Source organism: Struthio camelus, unplaced genomic scaffold (genome assembly GCF_040807025.1).
Source record: "Struthio camelus isolate bStrCam1 unplaced genomic scaffold, bStrCam1.hap1 HAP1_SCAFFOLD_137, whole genome shotgun sequence".
In the NCBI taxonomy this organism is placed as follows: Eukaryota; Metazoa; Chordata; class Aves; order Struthioniformes; family Struthionidae; genus Struthio; species Struthio camelus.
Genome location: NW_027182747.1, coordinates 670 through 19,334, shown reverse-complemented (window position 1 = coordinate 19,334; position 18,665 = coordinate 670). Strand labels below are relative to the sequence as shown.

Here is an 18,665-nt window from a genome sequence, read left to right as displayed (position 1 = left end):
TGGTTGCGTGTGGTTGCGTGTGGTCACGTGTGCAGGCATGAACAGGCCACGGTTACCCCGGGTGGGGGCTCCCCGGACGCCTGGGCCCCTTGGGGCACCTCTGAGCACCCTTGGGGGCCCCTGGGGGGGGTGACACACGCTAGCGTGTGGTTGCGTGTGGTCGCGTGTGGTCGCGTGTGGTCGCGTGTGCAGGCACGATGGGGCCATGGTTACCCCGGGTGGGGGCTCCCCGGACGCCTGGGCCCCCAGGGCACCTCCGAGCACCCTTGGGGGCCCCTGGGGGGGGTGACACACGCTAGCGTGTGGTTGCGTGTGGTCACGTGTGGTCACATGTGTGGGCATGAGGGGGCCACGGTCACCATGGGTGGGGGCTCCCCGGACGCCTGGGCCCCCAGGGCACCTCCGAGCACCCCTGGGGACCCCTGGGGGGGTGACACACGCTAGCGTGTGGTTGCGTGTGGTTGCGTGTGGTCACGTGTGGTCGCGTGTGCAAGCATGAACAGGCCACGGTTACCCCGGGTGGGGGCTCCCCGGACACCTGGGCCCCCAGGGCACCTCCGAGCACCCCCGGGGACCTATAGAGGGCGGCGTGCGCTAGCGTGTGGTTGCGTGTGGTCACGTGTGGTCGCGTGTGCAGGCATGAGGGGGCCACGGTCACCATGGGTGGGGGCTCCCCGGACGCCTGGGCCCCTTGGGGCACGTCCGAGCACCCTTGGGGGCCCCTGGGGGGGTGACACACGCTAGTGTGTGGTCGCGTGTGGTCGCGTGTGGTCGCGTGTGGTCGCGTGTGCAGGCATGATGGGGCCATGGTTACCCCGGGTGGGGGCTCCCCGGACGCCTGGGCCCCTTGGGGCACCTCCGAGCACCCCTGGGGGCCCCTGGGGGGGTGACACACGCTAGCGTGTGGTTGTGTGTGGTTGCGTGTGGTCGCGTGTGCAAGCATGAGGGGGCCACGGTTACCCCGGGTGGGGGCTCCCCGGACGCCTGGGCCCCCAGGGCACCTCCGAGCACCCCTGGGGACCTATAGAGGGCGGCGTGCGCTAGCGTGTGGTCGCGTGTGGTCGCGTGTGCAAGCACGATGGGGCCGCGGTTACCCCGGGCGGGGGCTCCCCGGACGCCTGGGCCCCTTGGGGCACCTCTGAGCACCCTTGGGGGCCCCTGGGGGGGTGACACACGCTAGCGTGTGGTCGCGTGTGGTCGCGTGTGGTCGCGTGTGGTCGCGTGTGCAGGCACGATGGGGCCATGGTTACCCCGGGTGGGGGCTCCCCGGACGCCTGGGCCCCCAGGGCACCTCCGAGCACCCTTGGGGGCCCCTGGGGGGGGTGACACACGCTAGCGTGTGGTTGCGTGTGGTCACGTGTGGTCACATGTGTGGGCATGAGGGGGCCACGGTCACCATGGGTGGGGGCTCCCCGGACGCCTGGGCCCCCAGGGCACCTCCGAGCACCCTTGGGGGCCCCTGGGGGGGTGACACACGCTAGCGTATGGTTGCGTGTGGTTGTGTGTGGTCGCGTGTGGTCACGTGTGCAAGCATGAACAGGCCACGGTTACCCCGGGTGGGGGCTCCCCGGACGCCTGGGCCCCCAGGGCACCTCCGAGCACCCCTGGGGACCTATAGAGGGCGGCGTGCAGTCGCGTGTGGTCGCGTGTGGTCGCGTGTGGTCACGTGTGCAGGCATGATGGGGCCATGGTTACCCCGGGTGGGGGCTCCCCGGACGCCTGGGCCCCTTGGGGCACCTCCGAGCACCCTTGGGGGCCCCTGGGGGGGGTGACACACGCTAGCGTGTGGTTGCGTGTGGTTGCGTGTGGTTGCGTGTGGTCGCGTGTGCAAGCATGAACAGGCCACGGTCACCATGGGCGGGGGCTCCCCGGACGCCTGGGCCCCCAGGGCATCTCCGAGCACCCCCGGGGACCTATAGAGGGCGGCGTGCGCTAGCGTGTGGTCGCGTGCGGTCGCGTGTGGTCGCGTGTGCAAGCACGATGGGGCCGCGGTTACCCCGGGCGGGGGCTGCCCGGACGCCTGGGCCCCCCCCGGGGCGCCTCGGAGCGCCCCTGGGGGCGGCGGGGCGCTAGCGTGGGGTCGCGCGCGGTGGCGTGTGCTGGCGTGTGCAGGCATGAGCGGGCTGCGGCTGCTGGGCATGCACCACGACGCCGTCGTCTTCCTGGTGGAGCAGCTGCCCGGGGCGGGCGCCTGCGGGCGCTACCGCTTCCGCTACCACCCGCGGGGCGAGCCCCAGCGCCCGGCCCCCCGCAACCCCTCCGGCTGCGCCCGCGCCGAGCTCTACGCACGGTGGGTGCCGCCCCCCCCCCCTTGCCTCCCCTCCCCCGAGCACCCATGGGTGCTCGCAGCCCCCCCTCGTAGCGCCCACGGGTGCTCATATCCCCCCCATAGCACCCATGGGTGCTCACAGCCCCCCCGTAGTGCCCACGGGTGCTCGCAGCCCCCCGTATTGCCCACGGGTGTTTGCAGAGTCCCGTAGCACCCACGGGTGCTCGCAGCCCCCCGTAGTGCCCACAGGTGTTTGCAGAGTCCCATAGCACCCATGGGTGCTTGCAGCCCCCCGTAGCACCCACAGGTGTTTGCAGAGTCCCATAGCACCCATGGGTGCTTGCAGCCCCCTGTAGCACCCACAGGTGTTTGCAGACTCCCATAGCACCCACGGGTGCTCGCAGCCCCCTGTAGTGCCCACAGGTGCTCACAGCCCCCCGTAGCGCCCACGGGGGCTCATATCCCTCCATAGCACCCACGGGTGCTCACAGCCCCCTGTAGTGCCCACAGGTGCGCACAGCCCCCCGTAGCGCCCACGGGGGCTCATATCTCCCCATAGCACCCACGGGTGCTCACAGCCCCCCGTAGCGCCCACGCGTGTTTGCAGACTCCCATAGCACTCATGGGTGCTCGCAGCCCCCTGTAGCACTCACAGGGGCTCGTAGCCCCCATAGCACCCATGGGTGCTCGTAGCCCCCTGTAGCGCCCGTGTGTGTTCCTAGTCCCCTGTAGCACCCACAGGTGTTTGCAGACTCCCACAGCACCCATGGGTGCTCATAGCCCCCTGTAGCACCCATGGGTGTTTGCACCCCCCCCGAGCACCTATGGACGCTCACAGGCCTATATAGCACCTATGGGTGTTTTCAGCCCCCCCATAGCACCCACAGGTGCTCATATGTCCCCATAGCACGTATGGGCATGCATATCCCCCCATAACACCCATGGGTGTTTGCAGCCCCCGCATAACACCCATGGGTGCTCGTGCCCCCCCCACCACCCACAGTTGTTGGCACCCCTATAGCACCCATGGGTGCTCACAGCCCCCTGTAGCACCCATGGGTGTTTGCAGCCCCCTATAGCACCCATGGGTGCTTGTAACCTCCCCCAGCACCCCTGGCTGCTCATATCCCCGAATAGCACCCATAGGTGCTCACAGCCCCCCTATAGCACTCAAAGGGTGCTCGTAGCCCCCTATAGCACCCATAGGTGCCGGTGTCCCCCCGTGACCCCCCCCCGACACCCCGTAGCACCCAGGGGTGCTGACGGCGGCCTCTCCCCCCCCCCCCCGCGCCGGGGGCGCAGGAAATGCACCTTCGACATGTTCAGCTTCCTGGCGTCGCAGCACCGGACGCTGCCGGCCGGGCGGGCGCCCCCCCGCGAGGAGGACGAGGCCCAGGTCACGGGACCCCGGTGAGCCCCCGGACGCCTGGGCCCCTCCCGGACGCCTGGGCCCCCCCCCCGGACGCCTGGGCCCCTCCTGGACGCCTGGGCCCCTCCCGGACACCTGGGCCCCCCCCCCGGACGCCTGGGCCCCTCCTGGACGCCTGGGCCCCTCCCGGACACCTGGGCCCCTCCTGGATGCCTGGGTCCCCCCCCCCGGACACCTGGGCCCCTCCCCGGACACCTGGGTCTTTCCCGGACACCTGGGTCCCTCTCCAGACACCTGGGCCTCCCCGGACACCTGGACCCCTTCCCGGACACCTGGGTCCCTCCCCAGACACCTGCGCCCCTTCCCGGACGCCTGGGCCCCTCCCGGACGCCTGGGCCCCCCCCAGACGCCTGGGCCCCTCCCAGACACCTGGGCCCCTCCCCGGACACCTGGGCCCCTCCCGGACGCCTGGGCCCCTCCCCGGACACCTGGGCCCCCCCCAGACGCCTGGGTCCCTCCCGGACACCTGGGCCCCTCCCGGACACCTGGGCCCCCTCCCGGACGCCTGGGCCCCTACCGGGCACCCGGGCCCCTTCCCGGACACCTGGGCCCCCCCCGGACGCCTGGGCCCCTCCCCAGACACCTAGGCCCCTCCCGGACGCCTGGGCCCCTCCCGGACACCTGGGCCCTCCCCCGGATGCCTGGGCCCCCCCCGGACGCCTGGGCCCCTCCTGGATGCCTGGGTCCCCCCCCCCCGGACACCTGGGCCCCTCCCGGACACCTGGGCCCCTCCCGGACACCTGGGTCCCTCTCCGGACACCTGGGCCCCCCCTGGACACCTGGGTCCCTCCCCGGACACCTGGGCCCCTCCCGGACACCTGGGCCCCTTCCCAGATGCCTGGGTCCCTCCCCAGACACCTGGGCCCCTCCTGGACACCTGGGTCCCTCCCGGACGCCTGGGCCCCTCCCGGACACCTGGGCCCCTCCCGGACGCCTGGGCCCCTCCCGGACACCTGGGTCCCTCCTGGACACCTGGGCCCCTCCCCGGACACCTGGGCCCCTCCCAGACACCTGGGCCCCTCCCCGGACGCCTGGGCCCCTCCCCGGACGCCTGGGCCCCCCCTGACCCCCCGCCCGCCCCCCCGCAGCCGGGCCACCAGCCTGGAGCTGCCCATGGCCATGCGCTTCCGGCACCTCAAGCGGACGGCGAAGGAGGCCGTCGGCGTCTACCGGTGAGGGAGGGCGCGTCACCCGGCCGTCACCCGGCCGTCACCCCGTCGCGTCCCCCGCCGTCGCCCCTGCGTCACCTCCCGCTCGCCCGTCAGCCGCGTCACCCTCCAGGTCCTCCTGTGTCACCCGTCGCGTCACCCTGCTCCCCCCCCGCCCCCCCGAGGTCGTGCTGTCACCCGCGTCAGTCGTCGGCCCCTGCCCGGTCATCGTGTCACCTGTCGTGTCACTCGGCCCCGTCACCTGTGACACCGTATGTCACTCATTGCGTCACCTGCCCGGTCACGCTGTCACCCTGTCAGTCCTCCAGGTCATCGTGTGACCTGTGCGCCCGTCACCCCTTTCGCCCTGTGTCACCCGTCTTGTCACCCTGCCCGGTCATTGCATCACCCGTGTCACCCGCTGTCAGCCTTCCTGTCGTCCTGTCACCCCGTGTCACCCGTCATGTCACCCCTCCCATCAGCCCGTCACCTCTGTCACCCATCGCATCGCCTCCCCGTCACCCGTGTCACCCGTCGCGTCACCCCCCCCACCCCGGTCATCCCCCGTCACCCGTCGCGTCACCCCGAATGCCCCCGGGGTGTCCCCGGCCGCCCCGCCCTGCTGTCACCCGCACCCAGCGGGTGTCACCGGTCCCCATGGGGCCCCCAGGGGCAGCGCCCGGCCTGGGGTGGGGGGAGCCGGTGGGTGCTGGTGGGTGCCACGGGGGTCCATGGGTGCTGAGGGGGTCGGTGGGTGCTGGGGGGGTCTGTGGGTGCGAGCCAGGGTGCTGTGGGTGCTGGTGAGTGCCAGAGGGGTTGAGTGGGTGCCGGGGGGGGTCCATGGGTGCTGGTGGGTGCCAGGGGGGTTGGTGGGTGCCGGGGGGGGTCCATGGGTGCTGGTGGGTGCTGGGGGAGTCCATGGGTGCCGGGAGGGTGCTGGGGGGGTTGGTGGGTGCTGTGGGCGTGCTGTGGGTGCTGGGGGGGTCCATGGGTGCCAGGGGGGTTGGTGGGTGCCAGGGGGGTGCTGGGGGTGCGGGGGGGTGCCGGGGGGGTGCGTGGGTGCTGGGGGGGTTGGGGGGTGCCGTGGGAGCCAGGGGGGTGCCGTGGGTGCTGGTGGGTGCCATGGGTGCTGGGGGGGGGTCGGTGGGTGCTGGGGGGGGGGGTCAGTGGGATCAGTAGGTGCCGGTGGGTGCCAGGTGGGTCCGTGGGTGTCGGTGGGTCCCAGGTGAATCTATGGGTGCCGGGAGCGGGGTCTGTGGGTGCCGGGGGGGTCTGTGGGTGCCGGGGGGGGGGTCTGTGGGTGCCGGGGCACCCACCCAGCCCGGGGGGCCGGCGCAGGTCGGCGATCCACGGCCGGGGGCTCTTCTGCAAGCGCAACATTGACGCGGGCGAGATGGTGATCGAGTACTCGGGCATCGTCATCCGCTCCGTCCTCACCGACAAGCGCGAGAAGTACTACGACAGCAAGGTGGGCGCGCGGGGCGGGGGGGGACGCCGGGCGGGGCGGGGGGGGCGCCACCCGCTCCTCTCCACGTCCCCGTCCTCTTCCCTGTGTCCTCGTGTCCTCCATCGCCGTCCCCGCGTCCTCCATCGCCACGTTCTCCATCGCCACGTTCTCCATCGCCACGTTCTCCATCCCCGTGTCCTCCATCCCCGTCCACGTGTCCTCCATCGCCATGTTCTCCATCCCCGTGTCCTCCATCCCCGTCCACGTGTCCTCCATCCCCATCCCCGTCCACGTGTCCTCCATCGCCACGTTCTCCATCTCCACGTTCTCCATTGCCATGTTCTCCATCCCCATGTCCTCCATCCCCGTCCATGTGTCCTCCATCCCCATCCCCGTCCACGTGTCCTCCATCGCCATGTTCTCCATCCCCATGTCCTCCATCCCTGTCCATGTGTCCTCCATCCCCATCCCCGTCCACGTGTCCTCCATCGCCACGTTCTCCATCTCCACGTTCTCCATTGCCATGTTCTCCATCCCCATGTCCTCCATCCCCGTCCACGTGTCCTCCATCCCCATCCCCGTCCACGTGTCCTCCATCGCCACGTTCTCCATCTCCACGTTCTCCATTGCCATGTTCTCCATCCCCATGTCCTCCATCCCCGTCCACGTGTCCTCCATCCCCATCCCCGTCCACGTGTCCTCCATCGCCATGTTCTCCATCCCCATGTCCTCCATCCCTGTCCATGTGTCCTCCATCCCCATCCCCGTCCACGTGTCCTCCATCGCCACGTTCTCCATCTCCGTGTTCTCCATCCCCGTCCACATGTCCTCCATCTCCATGTTCTCCATCCCCATGTCCTCCATCCCTGTCCACGTGTCCTCCATCCCCATCCCCGTGTCCTCCATCTCCATGTTCTCCATCCCCGTGTCCTCCATCCCCATCCCCGTGTCCTCCATCCCCGTCCACGTGTCCTCCATCCCCATCCCCGTCCGCATGTCCTCCATCTCCACGTTCCCCATCCCCGTGTCCTCCATCCCCATCCACGTGTCCTCCATCCCCATCCCCATCCACATGTGCTCCATCCCCATCCCCGTCCCCATGTCCTCCATCTCCATGTTCTCCATCTCCGTGTCCTCCATCCCCATCCCTGTCCCCATCCCCGTGTCCTCCATCCCCGCCCCATCCCCATCCCTGTCCTCCGTCCCCGTCCCCATGTCCTCCATCCCCATGTTCTCCATCCCCGCGTCCTCCATCCCCATCCCCATCCGCATGTCCTCCATCTCCACGTTCTCCATCTCCGTGTCCTCCATCCCCATGTTCTCCATTCCCGTGTCCTCCATCCCCATCCCCGTCCGCATGTCCTCCATCTCCACGTTCTCCATCCCCGTCCATGTGTCCTCCATCGCCATCCCCGTCCCCGTGTCCTCCATCTCCATGTTCTCCATCCCCGTGTCCTCCATCCCCGTCCCCGAGTCCTCCATCCCCGTGTCCCCCATCCCCGTCCCTGTCCCCGTCCCTGTCCCCATCCCCGTCTCCATCCCTGGCTCCTCCCTGCATCCACCATCCCCATCCCTATCCCTGTCCTAATCCCCATCCCTGCCCCCATCCCCATGTCCCCCATCCCCTCCCCGTGTCCCCCATCCCCGTCCCCTCCCTGTCCCCTCTCCACGTCCCCCGGTGCCCACGGGGCCCCGTGGTGACGCCGCCGCCGCCGCCAGGGCATCGGCTGCTACATGTTCCGCATCGACGACCTGGAGGTGGTGGACGCCACCATGCACGGCAGCGCCGCCCGCTTCATCAACCACTCGTGCGAGCCCAACTGCTACTCGCGCGTCATCCAGGTGGAGGGCCACAAGCGCATCGTCATCTTCGCCCTGCGCCGCATCCGCCGCGGCGAGGAGCTCACCTACGACTACAAGTTCCCCATCGAGGAGCCCGCCGCCAAGCTGCCCTGCAACTGCGGCGCCAAGCGCTGCCGCCGCTTCCTCAACTGAGGCCGGGGCCCGGCGTGGCGGGCGGGTGGGGGGACGGGGACGGGGACGGCGGGGAGCAGCCCGGGGAGCGTGGGGAGCAAGCTGGAGAACGTGGGAGCAACCAGGAGATCATAGGGAGCCCCCAGAGCTCGTGGGGAGCAACCTGGAGGTCATGGGGAGCAACCAGGGCTCATGGGGAGCAACCAGGAGTTTATGGGGAGCAACCAGGAGATCATGGAGAGCAACCTGGAGCTCATGGGGAGCAACCTGGAGCTCATGGGGAGTAACCAGGAGATCATGGAGAGCCCCCAGAACTCATGGAGAGCAACCAGAAGCTCATGGGGAGCCCCCAGAGCTCATGGGGAGCAACCAGGAGATCATGGGGAACAACCTGGAGCTCATGGAGAGCAACCAGGAGTTTATGGGGAGCAACCTGGAGATCATGGAGGGCAACCAGGAGATCATGGAGAGCAACCAGAAGCTCATGGGGAGCCCCCAGAGCTCACGGGGAGCAACCAGAAGCTCATGGGGAGCAACCTGGAGCTCATGGGGAGCCCCCAGAGCTCACGGGGAGCAACCAGAAGCTCATGGGGAGCCCCCAGAGCTCATGGGGAGCAACCTGGGATCATGGGGAGCAACCAGAAGCTCATGGGGAGCCCCCAGAGCTCATGGGGAGCAACCTGGAGCTCGTGGGGAGCAACCTGGAGATGATGGGAGCAACCTGGAGCTCGTGGGGAGCAAGCAAGGATCATGGGAGCAACCAGCAGATCATGGGGAGCAACCTAGAGATGATGGGGAGCAATCGGGGAGCAATCAGGAGCTCATGGGGAGCAAGCAGGGATCATGGGAGCAACCTGGAGATGATAGGAGCCACCTAGAGATCACGGGGAGCAATCAGGGAGCATCCTGGAGGTCATGGGGGGCCCCCAGAGCTCGTGGGGAGCCACCTGGAGATCATGGGGAGCAACCTGGGACGATGGGGAGCAACCTGGAGATCACGGGGAGCAACCAGGGAGCAACCTGGAGATGATGGGAGCAACGTGGAGATCGTGGGGAGCAAGCAGGGATCGTGGGGAGCATCTGGAGCTCCTGGGGAGCGACCAGGGATCATTTGCGGCACCCAGAGCTCATGGGGAGCACCCGCGGAGGAGACCGTGGGGTATCAGGAGCACCCATGGGTGATGGGGAGCACCCACTGGTGCCCCCAGGTGACAAGGAGAGTCCACGGTTGCCGGAGCAGCCGGGGGCCGTGGGGAGCACCCATAGACGGGTGTCTTGCAGGGCGTCAGGAGCACCCGTGGGGGACGGGGAGCACCCGAGGGTGAGAGCGAGCTGTCAGCTGAGGCACCGAGGTGGTCGCGGAGGCCCTGGCCGTGGCCACGAAGAGCGTGGCGATGCCGACGGGTGGCACGGAGCACCCACGGGTGACAGCGAGATGGTGGCAGGGGCCGCGGAGGCACCGACGAGGGATGCAGCTGCCCCGGAGGCCAGCCCAGAGCCACCCACGGGTGCCACAGGGCCACCCGAGAGCCACCGATGGGTGACACAGAGCCACCTGCAAGGGACACGGCCACCTGCGAGCCACCGGTGGGTGTCGCGGAGCCACCTGCGAGCCACCCGTGGGTGTCATGCCCCATCTACAAGGGACACGGCCACCCCAGAGCCACCCATGGGTGTCTTGGCGCCACCTACGCTAGGGATGTGACCACCCCAGGGTGAGCTATGGGTGCCCCCAAGCCACCTACGAGGGACGTGGCCACCCCAGAGGCCACCTCAGAGCCACCCATGGGTGTCATGGAGCCACCTGCGAGGGATGTGGCCACCCCAGAGCCACCTACAAGGGACGTGGCCGCCCATGGGTGTCTTGGAGCCACCTACGAAGGACATGGCCACCCTAGAGGCCACCCCAGAGGCACCCATGGGTGTCTTGGAGCTACCTACGAGGGATGTGACCACCCCAGAGCCACCCATGGGTGCCCCGGAGCTACCTACGAGGGATGTGACCACCCCAGGAACACCCATGGGTGTCTTAGAGCCACCTACAAGGGACGTGCCCACCCATGGGTGTGTTGGAGCCACCTTCGAAGGACATGGCCACCATAGAGGCCACCCCAAAGCCACCCATGGGTGACCTAGAGCCACCTACAAGGGACACGGCCACCCCAAAGCCACTCATGGGTGTCACGGAGCCACCTACAAGGCACGTGGCCACCCCAGGGCCACCCACGGTTGTCTAGGAGCCACCCGCGAGGGACACGACCACCCCGGTGCCACCCATGGGTGCCCCCGAGCCGCCCCCTCCCCGTCTCGCCCCGCCGAGGGGCCCTGAGACCACACAACCCCCCCCCCCCAATCCCCCGGCCCCCAAACTCATCACATCCCCCCCCCCCCCCCGGCCCCGATGACTCTGGAACCTAATGACGGCGGCGCCTGTAGATACTGTACAGCCCCCCCCCTCCCCTCCCCGCGGCCTTTTCTATGCACTTTGGTTCTTTTTTATTTAAGGCGGCGGAAGCGGCCGCCCCCCCCTTCCCCCCCCCACCCCGTCCCCCTTTGGAATAAAGAGGCTCTTTGGACCCCGTTGTGCCGCGGGGGGCCCAGGCGTCCGGGGGAAGCCGGCGTTGGTGGGGGGGGTGGGGGGACAAAGCCGGCGGAGCAGTTCCGCCTCCTTATATCCCGGCGTGCCGCGCGCGCGGCAAGATGGCGGGGGCGGGACTCCGTTTCCCGGCGCGCCCCGCGGCGCCGCCTTCCCATTGGCCCGGCGGGACTACAATTCCCGGCGTGCCCCGCGCCCGCTGGCGGCAGCGCTTCCGGCCGGCCCGGCGGGACTACGGCTCCCGGCGCGCCCCGCGCCCGGCGGCGCGTTCCTATTGGTCCGGCGGGACTACGGCTCCCGGCGTGCCCCGCGCCCGGCGGCGGGGGGGGCGCAGTGCGCAGGCGCGGCGGCGGCGGCGGAAGCGGGAAGCGGGAAGCGCTGTGAGGTGCCGGGGCGGTTGGGGGTCGCCGTGGGGGCGGTTGGGGGTCCCGGGTGGGCTTTGGGGGTCCGGGAGGGGCGAGGGGGGCGGTTATAGGGCGCTGGGGGTGGTTGGGGGGCGGCTGGGGGCCCTGTGGGGCGGTTGGGGGTCGTTGGGGGGCAGTTGAGGGCCTTGTGGGGCAGTTATGGGTCGCCGTGGGGCGGTTGGGGGTCGTTGGGGGGGGCTTTGGGGGTCCGGGAGGGGTGAGGGGGGCGGTTGGGGGTCCTGGGGGCGGTTATAGGGCGCTGGGGGTGATTGGGGGGCGCTTGGGGGTCACCGTGGGGCGGTTGGGGGTCGAGGGAGGCAATTGGGGGTCTCGAGAGTGGTTGGGGGTCGTTGGGGGGCAGTTGAGGGCCTTGTGGGGCAGCTATGGGTCCCTGGGGGGCAGTTGGGGGTCCCGGGGGGCAGTTGGGGGTCAAGGGGGGGGAGTTGAGGGCCTTGTGGAGCAGCTGTGGGTCACTGTGGGGTGGTTGGGGGGGTCCCTGGGGGGCAGTTGGGGGTCAGGGGGGCAGTTGGGGATCCCTAGGGACAGGGGGGCAGTTGGGGGGCTGAGAGAGTGGTTGGGGGTCGCCAGGGGGCAATTGAAGGCCTTGTGGGGGGGGTTGGGGGTCCCTGGGGGGCAGTTGGGGGTCAGGGAGGGCAGTTGGGGGCCCTGTGGGGCAGCTGTGGGTCCTCATGGGGCAGTTGGGGGTCGCTGGGGGGCAGTTAGGGCTCAGGGGGGCAGTTGGGGGCCCTGTGGGGCGGCTGAGGGTCGCTGGAGGGCAGTTAGGGGTCGCCGTGGGGCAGTTGGGGAAGACGAGGGGCAGTTGGGGGGCAGTTGGGGGTCTCGGGGGGGGCGGTGGGGGGTCGCCGTGGGGCAGCCGTGGGTCGCGGGTCCCCCCCACAGGCGCCGCCATGAACCTGGAGCGAGTGTCCAACGAGGACAAGCTGGAGCTCTGCCGCAAGTACTACCTGGGTGAGCCCCACGGCTGCCCCACGGCTGCCCCACGGCGATCCCCCGCTGCCCCACGGCCACACGTGGCTGCCCCACGGCTGCCCCGTGGTGACACGCCTGCCCCACGGCTGCCCTATGGTGACCCATGGGCCCCACGGCGACACGTGGCTGCCCCACGGCTGCCCCACGGCGCCACGTGCCTGCCCCAGAGCTGCCCCATGGCGCCACGTGCCTGCCCCACGGCTGCCCCATGGTGACATGTGGCTGCCCCACACGTGACATGCGTGCCCCACGGCTGCCCCATGGTGACCCACGGGCCCCACGGCGACACGTGCCTGCCCCACAGCTGCCCCATGGTGACACATGGCTGCCCCACGGTGACCCCTCGGCTGCCCCATGGCGGCACGTGCCTGCCCCACGGCTGCCCCATGGTGACATGTGGCTGCCCCACACGTGACACGCGTGCCCCACGGCTGCCCTATGGTGACCCATGTGCCCCACGGCGACACGTGGCTGCCCCACGGCTGCCCCATGATGACACATGGCTGCCCCACGGTGACCCCACGGCTGCCCCATGGCGGCACGTGGCTGCCCCACACGTGACACGCGTGCCCCACGGCTGCCCTATGGTGACCCATGTGCCCCACGGCGACACGTGCCTGCCCCACGGCTGCCCCACGGCGACACGTGCCTGCCCCACGGCTGCCCCATCGTGACATGTGGCTGCCCCACACGTGACACGCGTGCCCCACAGCTGCCCTATGGTGACCCATGTGCCCCACGGCGACACGTGCCTGCCCCACGGCTGCCCCATGGCGACACGTGCCTGCCCCACGCCTGCCCCACGGCAACCCCCAACTGCCCCCATGGCGACACGGGGCTGCCCCACACACGACACGCGTGCCCCACGGTGACCCCCAACTGCCCCACAGCGACACGTGTGCCCCATAGCCCCCCCCGGCCCCCCAGAGCACCCACAGGTGCCCCCCGGCATCCTGCCGAATTTACCCTCCCGTTCGTTCACCTCGGGGGGCTTTTCCTGCCCCCCCCACGCGCCTATTTACCCCCTGATTATTTACCCACCAGGGGGTGTTTTTGCCCCCCAGGAGGGGTATTTACCCGGCTGGGGGGGTATTTACCCGGTTCCCCCCCCCCCCCCGCAGGGGGCTTCGCCCTGCTGCCCTTCCTGTGGCTGGTGAAGGGGGCATCGCCCCCCCCGGGGGGGTTATTGAGCCCCTCTAGGGGGGTATCTCCCCCCTTAGGGGGAAGGTTTGCCCCCGGGGGGGTATTTACCCGGCTGGGGGGGTATTTACCCGGTTCCCCCCCCCCCCCCCGCAGGGGGCTTCGCCCTGCTGCCCTTCCTGTGGCTGGTGAACGTGCTGTGGTTCTTCCGCGAGGCCTTCGTGGCCCCCCCCTACAGCCAGCAGCCCCGCATCAAGCGCTGTGAGCGGGGCCGGGGGGCGATATCGGGGGGCTGGGGGGGAGATGGGGGGATATGGGGGGTCTGGGGGGTGATATGGGGGGTCTGGGGGGCGATATCGGGGGGCTGGGGGGGATATGGGGGGATATCGGGGGTCTGGGGGGCGATATCGGGGGGCTGGGGGGATATGGGGGGATATCGGGGGTCTGGGGGGCGATATCGGGGGGCTGGGGGGGATATGGGGGGATAGCGGGGGTCTGGGGGGCGATATCGGGGGGCTGGGGGGGAGATGGGGGGATATGGGGGGTCTGGGGGGTGATATCGGGGGTCTGGGGGGATATGGGGGGATATCGGGGGTCTGGGGGGCGATATCGGGGGGCTGGGGGGGATAGCGGGGGATAGCGGGGGTCTGAGGGGCGATATGGGGGGTCTGGGGGGCGATATCGGGGGGCTGGGGGGGATATGGGGGGATATGGGGGGTCTGGGGGGCGATATGGGGGGCTTGGGGGATATGGGGGTCTGGGGGGGATATGGGGGGGTTTGTGGGGGGATAGGGGAGGATATTTGGGGTCTGGGGGGATATGGGGGGATATTGGGGGTCTGGGGGGTGATATGGGGGTCTGGGGGGTGATATCGGGGGGCTGGGGGGGATATGGGGGGTCTGGGGGGCGATATGGGGGGCTTGGGGGATATGGGGGTCTGGGGGGGATATGGGGGGGTTTGTGGGGGGATAGGGGAGGATATTTGGGGTCTGGGGGGATATGGGGGGATATTGGGGGTCTGGGGGGTGATATGGGGGGTCTGGGGGGCGATATCGGGGGGCTGGGGGGATATGGGGGGATATGGGGGGTCTGGGGGGCGATATGGGGGGCTTGGGGGATATGGGGGTCTGGGGGGGATATGGGGGGGTTTGTGGGGGGATAGGGGAGGATATTTGGGGTCTGGGGGGATATGGGGGGATATTGGGGGTCTGGGGGGCGATCTGGGGGGGCTTGGGGGATATTGGGGGTCAGGGGGATATGGGGGGGTTTGTGGGGGATATGGGGGGATATTGGGGGTCTGGGGGCGATATTGGGGGGTTTGTGGGGGGATATGGGAGGATATTCGGGGTCTGGGGGGATATAGGGGGATATTGGGGGTCTGGGGGGCGATATGGGGGGGCTTGGGGATATGGGGGGATATTGGGAGTCTGGGGGATTGTGGGGGGCTGGGGGGGTTCGTGGGGGGTATTTGGGGGGGATATGGGGGTTGTGGGGGGCTGGGGGGTTCGTGGGGGGATGTGGGGGGTCTGGGGAGGGGATATGGGGGGCTTCGAGGGCCCCCGGCGGGGTGTCGCAGGGGGGGGGGTCTCTCCCTGACGCCCCCCCCCCCCCCCCCCCAGACGTGCGGCGCTCGGCGCTGGGCCTGGCCGCTGCCGGGGGTCGGGGTGGTGGTGGGGGGGGGGGGTGTCTCTCTGCCGGACGCCTGGGCCCCGGCGGGGTGTCGCGGGGGGGGGGTCTCTCCCTGACGCCCCCCCCCCCCCCCCCCCCAGACGTGCGGCGCTCGGCGCTGGGCCTGGCCGCCTGGGCGCTGGCGCTGGGCGCCTGGGTCAGCGTCTTCCAGCGCCGCCGGGCGGCCTGGGGGGCCCTGGGCGACTACCTGGCCTTCACCGTCCCCCTGGGCACCCCCTGAGCGGGCCCAGGCGGCCGGGCACCCCCCCCCCCCCGAAGACCACCCACCCACCCACCCCCGCCGCCCCCCCCCCAGCACCCGCTCCCACCGCCAGCCCGGGACACCGCGCACCCACCGGGTGAGGGGCTCCCAGAGGGGTCTTCGGGGGTCTTGGGGGGGGGAATAAAGTGCTTTAGGAGGGATCTAGATGGGTTTTGGGGGGAATGCAGGGGATTTTGGGGGTAGGGGGGCTCCCAGGGGGGGTCTTTGGGGGTCTCGGGGGGGGATTAAAGAGCTCTAGGGGGGGTCTGGGGGGGGTTTGGGGGGTCTGGGTGCAGTTTTGGGGGGAATCAGGGGATTTTGGGGGTGGGGGGGCTCCCAGAGGGGTCTTTGGGGGTCTCGCGGGGGGGTTAAAGAGCTCTAGGGGGGATCTAGAGGGGTTTTGGGGGGAATGCAGGGGATTTTGGGGGTGGGGGGGCTCCCAGGGGGGTCTTTGGGGGTCTCGGGGGGGGTTAAGGAGCTCTAGGGGGGATCTAGAGGGGTTTTGGGGGGAATCCAGGGGATTTTGGGGGTGGGGGGGCTCCCAGAGGGGTCTTTGGGGGTCTCGGGGGGGTTAAAGAGCTTTAGGGGGGATTTAGAGGGGTTTTGGGGGGGGTCTGGCTGCAGTTTTGGGGGGAATCCAGGGGATTTTGGGGGTGGGGGGGCTCCCAGAGGGGTCTTTGGGGGTCTCGGGGGGGATTAAAGAGCTCTAGGGGGGATCTAGAGGGGTTTTGGGGGGAATCCAGGGGATTTTGGGGGGTGGGGGGGCTCCCAGAGGGGTCTTTGGGGGTCTCGGGGGGGATTAAAGAGCTCTAGGGGGGATCTAGAGGGGTTTTGGGGGGAATCCAGGGGATTTTGGGGGTGGGGAGGGGCTCCCAGAGGGGTCTTTGGGGGTCTCGGGGGGGATTAAAGAGCTCTAGGGGGGATCTAGAGGGGTTTTGGGGGGAATGCAGGGGATTTTGGGGGTGGGGGGGCTCCCAGGGGGGGTCTTCAGGGGTCTCGTGGGGGGGGGTGTTAAAGAGCTCTAAGGGGGGGGTCGGGGGGTTGGGGGGGTCTGGGTGCAGTTTTGGGGGAATGCAGGGGATTTTGGGGGTGGGGGGGCTCCCAGAGGGGTCTTTGGGGGTCTCGCGGGGGGGGTTAAAGAGCTCTAGGGGGGATCTAGAGGGGTTTTGGGGGGAATGCAGGGGATTTTGGGGGTGGGGGGGCTCCCAGGGGGGGTTTCGGGGGTCTCGGGGGGGGGTTAAGGAGCTTAGGGGGGGTCTGGGGGGGGTTGGGGGGTCTGGGTGCAGTTTTGGGGGAATGCAGGGGATTTTGGGGGTGGGGGGCTCCCAGAGGGGTCTTTGGGGGTCTCGCGGGGGGGTTAAAGAGCTCTAGGGGGGATCTAGAGGGGTTTTGGGGGGAATGCAGGGGATTTTGGGGGTGGGGGGGCTCCCAGGGGGGTCTTCAGGGGTCTCGTGGGGGTTAAAGTGCTCTAGGGGGGGTCTGGGGGGGTTGGGGGTGGGGGGGGCTCCCAGAGGGGTCTTTGGGGGTCTCGGGGGGGTTAAAGAGCTTTAGGGGGATTTAGAGGGGTTTTGGGGGGGGTCTGGCTGCAGTTTTGGGGGGAATCCAGGGGATTTTGGGGTGGGGGGCTCCCAGAGGGGTCTTTGGGGTCTCGGGGGGGATTAAAGAGCTCTAGGGGGGATCTAGAGGGGTTTTGGGGGGAATCCAGGGGATTTTGGGGGTGGGGGGCACCCAGAGGGGTCTTTGGGGGTCTCGGGGGGGATTAAAAGAGCTCTAGGGGGGATCTAGAGGGGTTTTGGGGGAATCCAGGGGATTTTGGGGGTGGGGGAGGGGCTCCCAGAGGGGTCTTTGGGGGTCTCGCGGGGGGGGTTAAAGAGCTCTAGGGGGGATCTAGAGAGGTTTTGGGGGGAATCCAGGGGATTTTGGGGGTGGGGGGCTCCAGAGGGGTCTTTGGGGGTCTCGGGGTTAAAGAGCTTTAGGGGGATTTAGAGGGGTTTGGGGGGGGTCTGGGTGCAGTTTTGGGGGGAATCCAGGGGATTTTGGGGGTGGGGGGCACCCAGAGGGGTCTTTGGGGGTCTCGGGGGGATTAAAGAGCTCTAGGGGGATCTAGAGGGTTTTGGGGGATCCAGGGGATTTTGGGGGTGGGGGGCACCCAGAGGGTCTTTGGGTCTCGGGGGGGTTAAAGAGCTCTAGGGGGGATCTAGAGGGGTTTTGGGGAATCCAGGGGATTTTGGGGGTGGGGGGGCTCCCAGGGGGGGTTTTCGGGGGTCTCGGGGGGGGTTAAGGAGCTTTAGGGGGGGTCTGGGGGGGGTTGGGGGGGTCTGGGTGCAGTTTTGGGGGGAATGCAGGGGATTTTGGGGGTGGGGGGCTCCAGAGGGGTCTTGGGGGTCTCGGGGGGGATTAAAGAGCTCTAGGGGGATCTAGAGGGTTTTGGGGGGAATCCAGGGGATTTTGGGGGTGGGGGGGCTCCCAGGGGGGGTTTTCGGGGGTCCGGGGGGGGTTAAGGAGCTTTAGGGGGGGTCTGGGGGGGGTTGGGGGGGTCTGGGTGCAGTTTTGGGGGAATGCAGGGGATTTTGGGGGTGGGGGGGCTCCCAGAGGGGTCTTTGGGGGTCTCGGGGCGGGGGTCTGGGTGCAGTTTTGGGGGGAATCCAGGCGATTTCGGGGGTGGGGGGGAGGAACAGGTTGTGACGTGAGGCTGGGCGCTTCCCGGCAGCTTTGGGGGAACTGAGCGGTTTGGGGTGTCTCCCCCCCCCCCAGGGGTTTCACCGTGCTCCTGGCCGGCTGCGTCTGGACCGTCACCGCTGCCCCCAAAACGCCCGAAACGCCCCAAAATGGCCCCAAAATACCCTGAAACGCCCCAAAACACCCCGGAAACGGCTTGAAGCATCTCCACCCGGCTCCCTGACCCGCTTTTCGGACCAGCCCGCGGTTTTGGGGTGATTCCCGGCGTTTGGGGGCGCCCCTCGGGTTTTGGGGCTGTTTCGTGGGGTTTTGGGTCCCCCCCGGCAGTGACAATAAAAGCCATTTGAACCCTCGTCTGTGGCCTGAGCCCCGCCCCCTGCCCGCGCTCCGCCAAGAGCGCGCGCCTCCCCCACGTGGGTCGCTCCCCGGCCCCACCGCCCCTTAACCTTCCCTCCCCACGTGGGCTCGCCCGTGACGCGCACGCCGTTTATTGGCCGCCGCGCGGCGGCGGAGGGGGAGGGCGGAGCCCTATTGGCGCTCGTACATGTCGCGCAGCACGCGCATGCTCTCGGCGTAGCGCTGCTGGTTCCGCTGCGACGCCTCCTTCCACCTACGGCGGCCCCCGAGGGTCACAAGACGCCGCGCGCGCGGTGTCCCCC

At 69.3% G+C, this 18,665-nt stretch overlaps 2 protein-coding genes across 3 annotated transcripts in view; both read left to right on the top strand.

Moving 5' to 3' along the window:
• The window catches only part of KMT2B (lysine methyltransferase 2B), a 59,974-nt gene extending 49,427 nt beyond the window's left edge, over nt 1-10,547 (top strand). The window contains exons 32-36 of the mRNA XM_068929576.1: nt 2,113-2,290; nt 3,572-3,679; nt 4,787-4,870; nt 6,185-6,314; nt 8,013-10,547. Coding sequence (XP_068785677.1) covers nt 2,113-2,290; nt 3,572-3,679; nt 4,787-4,870; nt 6,185-6,314; nt 8,013-8,288 — 776 coding nt within the window. The 3' untranslated portion in view covers nt 8,289-10,547. The remainder of the gene's footprint in view (nt 1-2,112; nt 2,291-3,571; nt 3,680-4,786; nt 4,871-6,184; nt 6,315-8,012) is intronic.
• Nucleotides 10,548-11,180: 633 nt separating this feature from the next.
• Nucleotides 11,181-18,350, top strand: PSENEN (presenilin enhancer, gamma-secretase subunit). 2 transcript variants are annotated; one of them, XM_068929579.1, is made up of 5 exons: nt 11,181-11,243; nt 12,168-12,236; nt 13,554-13,658; nt 15,167-15,424; nt 18,082-18,350. In XM_068929579.1, the coding sequence occupies exons 2-4, from the start codon at nt 12,176-12,178 to the stop codon at nt 15,304-15,306; spliced, it is 306 nt and encodes a 101-aa protein (XP_068785680.1). In that variant the 5' UTR covers nt 11,181-11,243; nt 12,168-12,175; the 3' UTR covers nt 15,307-15,424; nt 18,082-18,350. The 2 variants fall into 2 exon arrangements, with proteins under 2 accessions (XP_068785680.1, XP_068785678.1); XM_068929577.1 differs by having other exon boundaries at nt 11,188-11,248.
• The last annotated feature ends 315 nt before the right edge of the window (nt 18,351-18,665 follow it).

Bases quoted from the DNA above. Each gene is read 5' to 3' on its own strand.
- PSENEN (XM_068929579.1), top strand. From the start codon at position 12,176: ATGAACCTGGAGCGAGTGTCCAACGAGGACAAGCTGGAGCTCTGCCGC. The intron at 12,237-13,553 runs GTGAGCCCCACG...CCCCCCCCGCAG, and splicing joins CTGCCGCAAGTACTACCTGG to GGGGCTTCGCCCTGCTGCCC. The intron at 13,659-15,166 runs GTGAGCGGGGCC...CCCCCCCCCCAG, and splicing joins GCAGCCCCGCATCAAGCGCT to ACGTGCGGCGCTCGGCGCTG.